General features: G+C 61.6%; 1 protein-coding gene across 2 annotated transcripts; it reads left to right on the top strand.

The window, feature by feature from the left end:
* The first annotated feature begins 4,446 nt into the window (after positions 1-4,446).
* LOC128915177 (regulator of cell cycle RGCC-like) lies at positions 4,447-9,496 on the top strand. 2 transcript variants are annotated; one of them, XM_054215196.1, is made up of 5 exons: positions 4,447-4,523; positions 5,281-5,436; positions 6,412-6,492; positions 7,500-7,562; positions 8,888-9,496. In XM_054215196.1, exons 2-5 carry the CDS (start codon positions 5,283-5,285, stop codon positions 8,893-8,895), a joined length of 306 nt encoding a protein of 101 aa, XP_054071171.1. In that variant the 5' UTR covers positions 4,447-4,523; positions 5,281-5,282; the 3' UTR covers positions 8,896-9,496. The 2 variants fall into 2 exon arrangements, with proteins under 2 accessions (XP_054071171.1, XP_054071170.1); XM_054215195.1 differs by lacking the exon at positions 4,447-4,523 and having other exon boundaries at positions 5,014-5,436.
* Positions 9,497-10,708: the final 1,212 nt, after the last annotated feature.

Genomic DNA, 10,708 nt, shown 5'->3' with positions numbered 1-10,708 from the left:
GGGATCCTCTTCGTTTGCAGCCGGAGTCGGTCCACGGGTGAGAGGTGGAACGGGGAACCGTCGGCAGAGCCGGGCAGCTCTGGGCTGTCAGGTGCTCGGTGTGGGGCAGGGCGGGTGCTGGTGGGGCCGGGCACCAGCTCCTGGGGACAAGGGGGGACGTGGGTCAGGGGCTGGGACAGGGCTGAGCTGCATCCCTGGACCGGTGTCTGGCCTGTGCTCCCACCGCCGGCCCTAAAGGGGGAGGTGACGGCAGTTCCGACAGGAGATGGGGGACAGCCGGTCCCTCCTTCCCCAAGCCTTGGCATTTGGCTCCCGGTGCGAGGCCTCGGTGTTCCCGTCCAGCTCTGAACCTTGCTGGGGTGGCAGCAAGGTTTTACGGAGCTGTGGCTGAAGGGCTCCCTTGTTGGGCTGCGTAGCTCCACCTTGGGATCTCCTGGGGATGCTCCGATTCCCTTGCCATGGACAGAGGGTCCTCATTCAACCTTCAAGTCCAACCTTCAGCCTAACACTGACAAAAACCATCACTAAACTGTATCTCTAAGCACTAGGGCTACCCGTCTTTTAAATCCCTCCAGGGATGGCGACTCCACCACTGCCCTGGGCAGCCTGGTCCAATGCTTGACAACCCTTTTAGTAAAGAAGCTTTTCCTAATATCCATCCTAAACCTCCCCTGGCGCAGCTTGAGGCCATTTCCTCTTGTCCCATGGCCTGTTCCTTGGGAGAAGAGCCCGACCCCCCCTGGCTGCCCCCTCCTTTCAGGGAGCTGCAGAGAGCGAGAAGGTCTCCCCTCAGCCTCCTCTTCTCCAGGCTGAACACCCCCAGCTCCCTCAGCCGCTCCTCACCAGACTTGTGCTCCAGACCCCTCACCAGCTCCGCTGCCCTTCTCTGGACACGCTCCAGCCCCTCAATGTCTGTCTTGTGGTGAGGGACCCAAAACTGGACACAGCGCTCGAGGTGGGGCCTCACCAGTGCCCAGTACAGGCCATAACAGTGTCCTGGCTTTGGCTACCACTTGTCACATCAAGAGGATCGTTAACGAACGCAGGAGCCTTTCTGCGCCCCTCGCCTGAGTGGCAGGAGACGTTCCACCACAGCCTCAGCTGCCTCTGCCCCGCGCGTGGTTCCTGTCTCATGGAACTGCACCTTCTCAGCCCCACCGCTCGGGGCCGAGCTCTCATTTTGTAAAGGTCCCTTCCCTGGGGATGGGGACAGTCGGGATGGGTGGAGAAGCAGCTCCCGGAGAACAGCAGGCTGAAGGGAGCGATGTGTGCTGAGAGATAGCTCGTGAAAGCCTCCCAGGAACTGATAAGCTCCCGAGACGAGCAGTGCTGTTGAGGCTGCAGCAGCGGATAAACTCGGGACACCACGAGTCTGCTGAAGGTTTCTGAGGCCACCAGCACACTCGAGCACCAACAGCCGGTTGTGCAACCAAGACCATATCCAGGGAGGCAGTGGCTGCTCTGTGCGGACACGCTACAGGGTTAGACCTGCTGCAAGAGCAGACGCTCTGGGGGACCTTCCCAATCTCTTACTGGTCACGCTGGCATGTCAGCGTGACTCCCTGCTCCCCAGTCAACAGCCAGCGTCGGTCCCATGTGGTGCCAGTGACTACTTATCTCCTGTTAGTTGTACCAGCTTGAGTCCGTTAACAGTAACGCACTAACGGGGACAAGGTGTTCCAGTAACTGTTGGCTGGGACTTGGTGGATCCCTCTGTGTCCCTGCTGAGGGGGAGCATTGGGAAGGGGGCAGATCCGCAGGGCAGGAGGAGTTGTTACAAACGTTCACCAAGAATTTTGAATCCAAGAAAAAGCAGATGATCTTTATATCCTCAGTTGGACAAAAGGGCACTCAAATCATTTTGCCAACCTGAAACCTGTGCTGGAAACCAGCCGTTTTGTCATCGTGGGGGAATGTGCAGTGCCGGAGCCCTGGGTGAACGGGGAATGGACGGTTAAGGCTCGCCGGGTGCAGGGGGCGATGGGCCATCCTGGGGAGACCTCCCTGCAAGGGTGTCCTGTCCTGCGTGGGATTCTTGGGGACCAAAGGGGAACATATTCTAATGGCAGAGGAAAGGGAAAGGCGCAGTTGTGCAGGAGGGGTGATATGAAGTCTGGAAACTCGTCGTGTGTGAGGGGGACCACAGGAAGCAGGACGGCACACTGCCGCTAGCGGCGCTGGGGACAACGCTGAGCTCACTGCCTGTCTGCCGTGGTGGCAAGACGACAGCCCTGGCCAGTGGATGGAGGTGGCCCAAAGCCACTGCATCCCTCACCGTTAGTTCTTCCTGAGAACATCACAGGCACTTTGCTGCCCCGACACTCCAGCGGCTGCAGCCCTCGCTCTGCTCCCAGAGGAGGAAGCCAGAAGCACCAAGGCTGACACTGAGATCTCCAGCAGAGCACAAACCCAGCGAAGTGCTCCATGCCTTGTCACGGCCGGAGCTCAGCCTGCTGCTGCCAGGTGTGGCTTCGACTTGTCGGAGTCAGGAGCAACGGATCTGGCACCAAGGTCTGGTGGTGAGAAGTCCACGCAGACTCCGTCACGTGGTCTTGATCAAATTTTTCAATGTCAAAGCAGAAGAGCCCCAAGCAGAGTGAACATTTCCTCATTCCCCGTCACCTCAGCGAGTCACTTGGAGAGTGGCTGTGGTGCAGATTGATGCCACCAACGTCGCTTTGGCTTCTCTCTCTCGATTCCTCTGAGCTTTAGTTTGTTCCTCCACTGCTTTCGCCATATACCTCCCTAAGAAATAAGCATGGAGAAAGCATAGTGCCTGACGTACGAACTCTAATGCTTCATGGCACTTGGGGAGTACCCACTGCAGAGCTACAGCATCTTTGAGGGTGTGAGACGTGGGGGCTGTGTGGGCAGGTGCACCCAGGACGGCAGCGTTGAGCTGTCTGCGTGTGTTACCCCCTTGGAAGCCACACAAGGATTTAAAAGGTGACCGAAAGGTTTGTGGTCACCACTGGGCGTTACAACAGGCACGTTCAAGAGCATCAAGTCATCCCTGTGAAGGTTTCCAGCCAGATGGAGTTCACACTCCGTACTTTACCCCACTGCCATGGGGTGATAGGGTGCAAGGCGCTGCAGAGCCGCTTTCAGAAACCCCCCTACACATGGAATCACCAAACAGGTTATCGTCATCTGAGTGGGACGGGGATGCTGAAATCCTCGGTGGCTGTTTGCTTTGCTGGGCAAGGCAAGTCCTCTAGATGCTAACTTTTCCAAGGCCGTGCGGGTGGGCAGACGAGAGCCCGGGGGGCTCGCTGGGAAGCACGCCAGCTTTCTCCATTGACTACAGAAAATATGAAAATCACTGTGGGGCCTTTCTACCACCACATCGCAAGACTTGAAAAGCGCTCTGTACCGTTTGTCGCTGCCTGCGGGGATATTGCTAAGAACTCCGCCTGAGGGCAGCCCAGCACCGGCCGAGGCTGATTTCTGCGTGGGAACTGCCGCCTCTGAGCCGCTCGCAGACTGTTTGCTCCCTCCAAAGCCCACCGGCGGTCGCTGCCCGGCACGCACAAATGTTTGCTTATAACTTGTTTCATTTCACCCTCACGAAATAAACTCTGCCTTACAAGTCAGTGGCAAAGCAGTCATCCATGAAGCGTGGGCATCGCTCTGGACTGGCTCTGAAAAAAGCCGTTTAACTTTTGTTATGCTTCAGATCTAGCTATCGCCGGGCTCTTTTCCCTCTTTTTCGTTCATGGCAGGGAACAGGAGACGCAACTTGTAAGTGCAGAGAAAGAGCAGCGTTCTTGTAATGGGTGACCACCTCCCCTCACCCTGTTGTAGGCCAGTTTTTAAGGTCCTGGCAGGGGGAGAAACACAGGAGAAAGAGAATCTACAGCGGAGCCCATTCTCCCAGGCTGAGGGGTGACTTCAGTCCGCAGAAGGGATGGAGGAGGGGTGAGCTCCGAGGAAAGGGGGCAGAGCTCGGCTGCAGGACAGTGGAAAACTCATCCTGCGGGACTTCAGGTTCTGGTGGACGGACAGTGATGCAGGGAAGGAAACGGGGCACCTGGGAGGAAACCTGAAGATCTCAAGAACGTCTGCAGCCCAGGGAGCAGCTGGCCTGGACCAGCCTCCCGCTGACCAGTGCCAAGGGGGAGGCAGGGAGGGCTGGAGGGATGTCCCCCCCGCGGCTGCCGGGGTGTGGAAGGGCTTTGGCCACCCGGCTCCACGGGACACTGGTCCCGGGGCACCACCCAGGGCCACCAGAGCGCAGGGAGGCGGCGAGCCCCGCCCGGGAGAGGCCGGTCCGTCCTCCCGCGGGGGCGAGGGGAGACCCCCGGCCGCGGGGGGGGGGCGGACCGGAGGGGCTGGGGGTGACCCGCGGAGACCACGGGGGACGCACCGGGAGCGACGGGGACCCCCGAGGCCGGCGGGGGGGGGGGGGCAGGGCGGGGCCGCCACGCCCCTCCCCTCCCCCGCCCCCGCCGCGGGGCGGCCCCGGGGCTAAAACCGCCCGCCCGCGCCCGGGACGGCACCGGACCCGCCGCCGCCGCCCGCCGGTGAGTGCCGTGCCGTGCCCCCGGAGGGGCTCTACATCCCCTCCCACCCCCCGCCGCCCCCTCGGGAGAGCCCTGGGGAGCGGGTCGCGGCTTGTGCCCCCCCGCCCCGCCTTGTGCCGCCGGGGCTTGCCCTGCCTTAGCGCGATCCCTGACCCCGCTGGTCGCCCCTTCCCACGGCTGCTGGTCCAGGGGCGGCCCCTCGCCCGTCTCCGCTCCCCAGCCCTCCGTGGGCCCGCTCCGGCCTCGCCTCCCCCCGGACGGGCTGGCTCTGTGGGGCAGGACCCGGGGGGGGCCAGCGGCACGTCCCTGGGAGCCGGGCTCAATGCCCAGGACACGGTCACCTGGGCTCGGCGTGGTCCAGGGCCCCTGTCAGCCCTGCCGTAACCTCCCCTGAAGGCAGAGGAAGAAGCTGGGTCCGGGATCAAGACCCTTGCCTGCGTAGGACCAGCTCTTACTGGGCTGGGGCCCTGCTCGGTTGTGGGATGAGCCTGGGGGGGACGGATGAGCTGCCCAAGGAGCTGGATGTGCTCAGAGCCCTGCAGGGGATGGCGCGGGGCGGTGGTGGTGAAGGGCAATGCCAGCCCTGACCTTGCTGCGTGGGGCAAGAGCTGGCAGCCTGCCTGCGGAGAGGTGGCCCCCAGCCTAGGTCTGCCCCGTCCCCAGCCTGGCACTGCTCCCCAGAGGCTTTTGGTGGGGTTGTCTGTCCGGCGTGTGCCCCAAGCGCCTCCCTCCGCTGACTTCTTGCCCCCCCCCCCAGCCATGGCTGATGAGCTCAGTGACCTGCTGCGGGAGTTCGATGAGGTGATGGAGGATTTTGACAGAGGCCCCGCGTGTCAATACGAGCAGCACCTGGAGGAGCTGAAGAGGAAAGCGGGACACAGCGTGTACGACAGTGGCATTGATGAGCTGGAGAGTGAGTCTGGGGCTGGGGAGGGTGGTGTCCGTTGGGATGGAGTTGCTTTGGGAGCTCTGGGGTTCCTCCATGGTAAACCACGGAGCTTCCTGCTGATCCCACCACTGAGCTCCCGCCTGACTCATCTCTCGTGGGGTGGGTGAGCAGCACGGGGTGGTGACCGCTGGATCCTGGCCCAGGGCCTGCCGGTGTCTGCTGGGGCTCCTTCTGCTGGGTTGGCTGCTGCAGGAGCACACGGGGCTTGAGATAACTGGGACTTCAGAGGGAAACGGTTTCCTGTAATAAACCTGAGGAGTCCCCGTGTCTGTGTCCAGCAACCTCTCGTGCTCTTTGGTCTCAGAGGGAAGCTCAGTTCCTTTTTCCAAGCGTTCCTTGCAGCAGGGGAAGAGCAGATGGGCTGGCCAAGAGTGAGGTGGACCAGGGGCCCTATGCTATGCACGAGAAGGGGCAGCAAAGCTGTTCAGAGAAGGGCAGCGGAGCTGGTGAGGGGTCTGGAGCACAAGTCTGGTGAGGAGCGGCTGAGGGAGCTGGGGGTGTTCAGCCTGGAGAAGAGGAGGCTGAGGGGAGACCTTCTCGCTCTCTACAGCTCCCTGAAAGGAGGGGGCGGCCAGGGGGGGTCGGGCTCTTCTCCCAAGGAACAGGCTATGGGACAAGAAGAAATGGCCTCAAGTTGCACCAGTGGAGGTTTAGGATGGATATTAGGAACAATTTTTACACTGAAAGGGTTGTGAAGCATTGGCCCAGGCTGCCCAGGGCAGTGGTGGAGTCGCCATCCCTGGAGGTATCTAAAAGCCGGGCAGACGTGGTGCTGAGGGACATGGGGTAGTGGTGGTTTTTGTCGGTGTAGGGTTGATGGTTGGACTCGATGATCTGAAAGGTCCCTTCCAACCTAGACGATTCTATGAGATTGGTCCCTGGTCCTGCAACTTGTTTATAAGGTGCCTGTGGACCGTGGCTGATGCTTCTTATCTGCAGGTACCAGCACGTCCCCGGGAAGCAGCCTCAACTGCAGCGAGGAGGACCTCAACACCCCTGCCGATGGTTACCCCTCCAAAGGTGAGGCTGAGAGATGTGTCCGAAGGGCTGATGCCAGCGCTTCCTTCTGCCTGCTTGGCTGGGCTCAGCAGCGACGGCCTTCACCTGCCCTGAGGTGGGGTGGGCAATGGGCCCCTGCAGGGTTTGGCGGTGGGAATGAGCCCTGGAGTCCTGGCTGGCTCCTGGAAAAGGTCCGAAGTTGGATTGACATGTTCCCAGTCAAGGCTAGACTGAGCCAGGGGTCTGTTGGGGGGTCCCAGAGAGGGGGTCTGTCCCTGAGCTGGGGTTGTGCAGGGATGAGGGGGCATGGGGAAGGTGAGCACCCTTCCCACCGTGTACGGGTCCAGCTCTGGCCTCCACTGAGCCCATGCTGACCGGCCTCGTGTGCCAGGGAGCACGTGCCCTGCCTCTCTGCTTTCCCCCACGCTGAGCCTGAAGCGCCGGTGGCTGGGTTATGGGATGCTGATCTGTGTGATACCTGCGGGCACCATCCTGCGCCCAGAGCCCGAGTCTGAGACTGGGGACAGAGCCGGTGGAAGTGCTGCGTGTCTGCAGGTCAGAGTTAGTCCTGGGGTTTTCCTTCCTCAAGCAGCGTCCTCGGTGAAACCCCCGGCTCCCCAGCCCTGTGCCTCCCAGCGCAGATGGGGGGAGCACCCGTGGGGATGGGTGGTGCTGGAGCTGCCCTTAAGCCCCACACGGGTGCAGGACTCGGAGCCAGGCAGCGCTGGGCAACTGCTTGGAAAGGTTCGGTGCTGCCCTTTTGATGCCTTTGTCAGCTGGGGACAGGCATGGGCTGCAATCCCCTAGAGATGCATCGACCTACGGGGACGCTGCGGTTATCCCTGAGCCCCTGTTGCACACACAGCCCCCCATAACCCACTCCCTCCTTTCTGCACCCGGCCGGTGCAGGAGCAGCAGGGAGCCGGAGCGATTGTGGCTGGAAGCAAGGGGTAGGGAGTTTTCTTCTCCCCAATTTAAAGCTGGCGGCAGGAATGGGAGGGACCTGACGGTGTGTTTCTCTCCGCTAGCTAAGCTTGGCGACACGCAGGAGCTGGAGGAGTTCATTGCAGATCTGGATAAAGCCTTGGAGGGTACGTACACAGCTCTGATCCCTGGGCTTCCCGAGCCCCCGGCTGATCCAGCGTGGCAGGACGCCTGCGCTGGGGCTTCTGCGCTGCCTCTGGCTCGGCAGAGCCTGGCCCAGCTCCCCCCCGAGCCGGGGCTCCCAGCGCAGGGTGCTTAGAGCCTGGGTTTGGCTGCAGGCGTGGAATCCTTCTGTCTTTTCTTTTGTGAGGGGGCTCATCTGGATGTCACCCCCCATCCCCTTCAAGCCCTTCCAGCCGGGGCAGACATTCCGCTGCTTGAGTGTCTTCCCCCTCTGCTGCCTCAGTTTCCCCAGCTGGAGGTGGCGGTACTGTCCTGCTGGAGGGAACTGGGGATGTGGAGGCCAGATGGGTCCTGGCAATGGTGGCCTGCAAAAAAGGTGGCCAAACAGCACAACCTGCAGAGCTGTGGACGTTTTCAGGAAGATGTGGAGGTGCCTGTGGCTCTGCCTGCAGCCCCCTCCGGCTGCTGCTCAAAGGCTTTTCTTTGCTGGGGGTGGGGGGGAAGGGGAGCAGGAGGAAAAGAACATTTTCCCTTGTATACCCCAGTCTGTAAAAAATCAGTGCTGTGGAAATACCCCGTCTGGAGGGAGGGCAGTGAGGGCTCAGACTCGCTAAGCACCACCCGACACGTGCCTGTGGAAGTGCCCTTTGGCCGTGGTGGCACTGAGCGAAGCCGTGGGCAGGTCTCGGAGCGGGAACCACTTCAGAGGGTCTGGGCGGTGGCAGAGAGGGGAATTGGGGAGCAGGGATGGGTCGTGGTCTCCTCCTGCAGATGTTCTCCTCCCGGTGAGGAGTTTGGCTGCAGGAGCCCCAGGGGACGGTGGTGACGCCGCGCTGGGCATCGCGGGCAGCTTTGCTCAGGCAGCTCTGCAGTCTGTGAGGTTGCCTGGTCCCCAGTAGCTTCCTCACTGGGGAAACTGAGGCAGAGGCTACACTTCCTCTCCAGCGGGGTGCCTGGGTGAGAGGCCGGAGGCAGAGAGAACTTGATTTTTGAAAAAAAAAAAAAAAAAAAAAAAAAAAAAAGAGAGAGAAAAAGAATTCCCCCTGGGCAGCTGCACGAGTCCCAGTTCTCAGTATCTGTTCCCTTCCCTGGGGGGTCCAAAATGAGGTGGCCGGTGGGAAGCGATGCTTCTGCTGGCCCTGAGCTACCCTGGCAGGCAGTGACGCGGGGGGGACCGGAGCCCCCCCAGCAGATTTCTGCTCTAACCCTGCTGCTGGTGGTGCCTGGGGGGCAGTGCGCCGTGCAGCCTCCCCCCAACAGTCGTCTCACCAATCTCTTTTTTCTTTTTCTCTCTCTGGTTGTCCTGCAGAGATGTGAGATGTGGTTTTGGAGAGGAGGACCCACAGCAGACGAGCCCCGTGCCTCCCCGACCCACCCTCTGCTTCTGTGCCCCCGCCACCTGCTGCCGGCCTGGGTGACATCTCTCCGTGCCGCCCTGCTCCACGCCGGGAAGGGCAGCGCCCGCGGCCAGCGGGGACCGATGCGGCCATGGGGCGGGCAGCTGCGACGGTGGCCGGACCTCACGCTGCTCCCGCATGAAGGTGCCAGCACGGAGAGGGGACAAGCTCTCACTGGGGTCACCAGACTTTGCCCTGCGAGGGGGGCTGGCGGCTCCTGGGACTGAGTGGGGCTGGGGGGGGGTGGTCTATGTCACTGTTGAAGCCAGAGGAGAAGCCCTGGGTGATTTTAGGGAAGATCATCATCGCAGTACATCAGGGAGACCTCGGTGTCCCGTCTCGCAGGCAGCGCCAACCACTGCCAGCCCTTCGCTTTGCACGTGTAGCCTCAAGTAAGACCCCCCCCACCTGCCCCCCAAGTGCCTCTGCCCCAGCTGCTGCTGCTGTAAATACTGTAAAAAGGATGTTATGTGCTGTACAGGCAGGATGTATTTTTATGAACAGGATTTTAAGTCTCTGTCCGTGCGTGTGTCCAGCCTTTTCCCTGGGCTCCTCTCTCTGCCCCAGTGGGGGGAGCGGGCAGGGCTGTGCTGTGCCCGGGGGGCAGCAGAGATGGGACGGGGGGATGCTGCAGGGAAGCAAATTCAGCAGCATTTGTCTGGCTGGAGCTGGGGAGGGGACCCCCTGGTCCTCCCTGCCTGTGGCTGGTGTGCCCTGACCTGGGCAGTGGGGACAGACGGACAGGGGGGGGACAGAGGGATGAATGGACAGGCAGAGGGAGGGACGGATGGACAGAAGGAGGACATCAGGGACAGATGGATAAGAGTCCGCCCCAAGGTTTCCCTTCCCCAGAAGCTGCCCTGCAAGCGGTGGGATGACCCGGAGGAGCTCGGGGGAGAGGAGGAACGTGGGGCTCTTCTCGTCTCTGGGCTGATGTCCCTGTGACGTCCGCGTGGAGCAGGGCCACGTGTGCCTCTGCTGCAACCGCCTGAGCAGGAAATGAGACGGTTTTAGTTTCTTCCCTCACCCCTCGGTTCATGGGGTGCTGATCAGGAGGACATTGGTCATCTAATCTGCTGGCCTGGGGCTCGGTGCTGCCGCAGAAACCTGCTGACCAGGCGTTAATCCTGCGAACTCGAGTGCTCGGGAGGGAGGGCAGGGGCGCAGCTCCTCAGCAGCCCCAGCAGAGCCCTGCGCAGGGCACGGCACGCGTGGGGACACTTTCCGCTGTCACTCTCTCCATGCTGCGTGATGTGGCTGCTGCTCTGCCTCCCAAAGGGACCCCTGGCCCCGTAGAGGGGCAGCCAGAAGACGGGGCTGAGAGCGGTGTGTGGGGCTGGGGGCGGTGGTGACGCTCGGAGATGTGTCCGTGATGCTCGGAGATGTGTCCGTGATGCTCGGAGATGTGTCGGTGGAGCTCGGCTGTGCCGCGGGGGACGGAGCACCCCACTCTGCTGGGAGACAGCCCACATCCACCGTGCTGCGGGCACTGTCCCTGCCGTGCACACTGGTGATGGCAGCGACCCCAGTGTCACTCAGGACGTTTTTTTTTCCCCTCTGAGTCACTGCATGCCGGAATTTCGCCCTCGAAGTCTAGCTCTGACTCTGGTATTTATTCCGCTCACGGTCACTTTCTGCCTCTGGGCATCACAAGCGCCTTTTCCAGCCTGCGTGGGAAGGGGGTTTTTCGCAGCCCACCCCACAGCGCGGTCTCCGGCTGGGTCACGGCAGTG

Source organism: Rissa tridactyla, chromosome 9 (assembly GCF_028500815.1).
Source record: "Rissa tridactyla isolate bRisTri1 chromosome 9, bRisTri1.patW.cur.20221130, whole genome shotgun sequence".
NCBI classification, from domain to species: Eukaryota; Metazoa; Chordata; class Aves; order Charadriiformes; family Laridae; genus Rissa; species Rissa tridactyla.
This window is presented reverse-complemented; position numbering and strand designations above follow the sequence as displayed.

What these genes read in the sequence shown, in the direction of transcription:
- LOC128915177 (XM_054215195.1), top strand. Translation starts at nt 5,025, where the DNA reads ATGAGCTGCCCAAGGAGCTGGATGTGCTCAGAGCCCTGCAGGGGATGG. An exon ending in TGGCATTGATGAGCTGGAGA is followed by an intron (nt 5,437 to 6,411) that starts GTGAGTCTGGGG and finishes TCTTATCTGCAG; the next exon opens with GTACCAGCACGTCCCCGGGA. An exon ending in CGATGGTTACCCCTCCAAAG is followed by an intron (nt 6,493 to 7,499) that starts GTGAGGCTGAGA and finishes TCTCTCCGCTAG; the next exon opens with CTAAGCTTGGCGACACGCAG.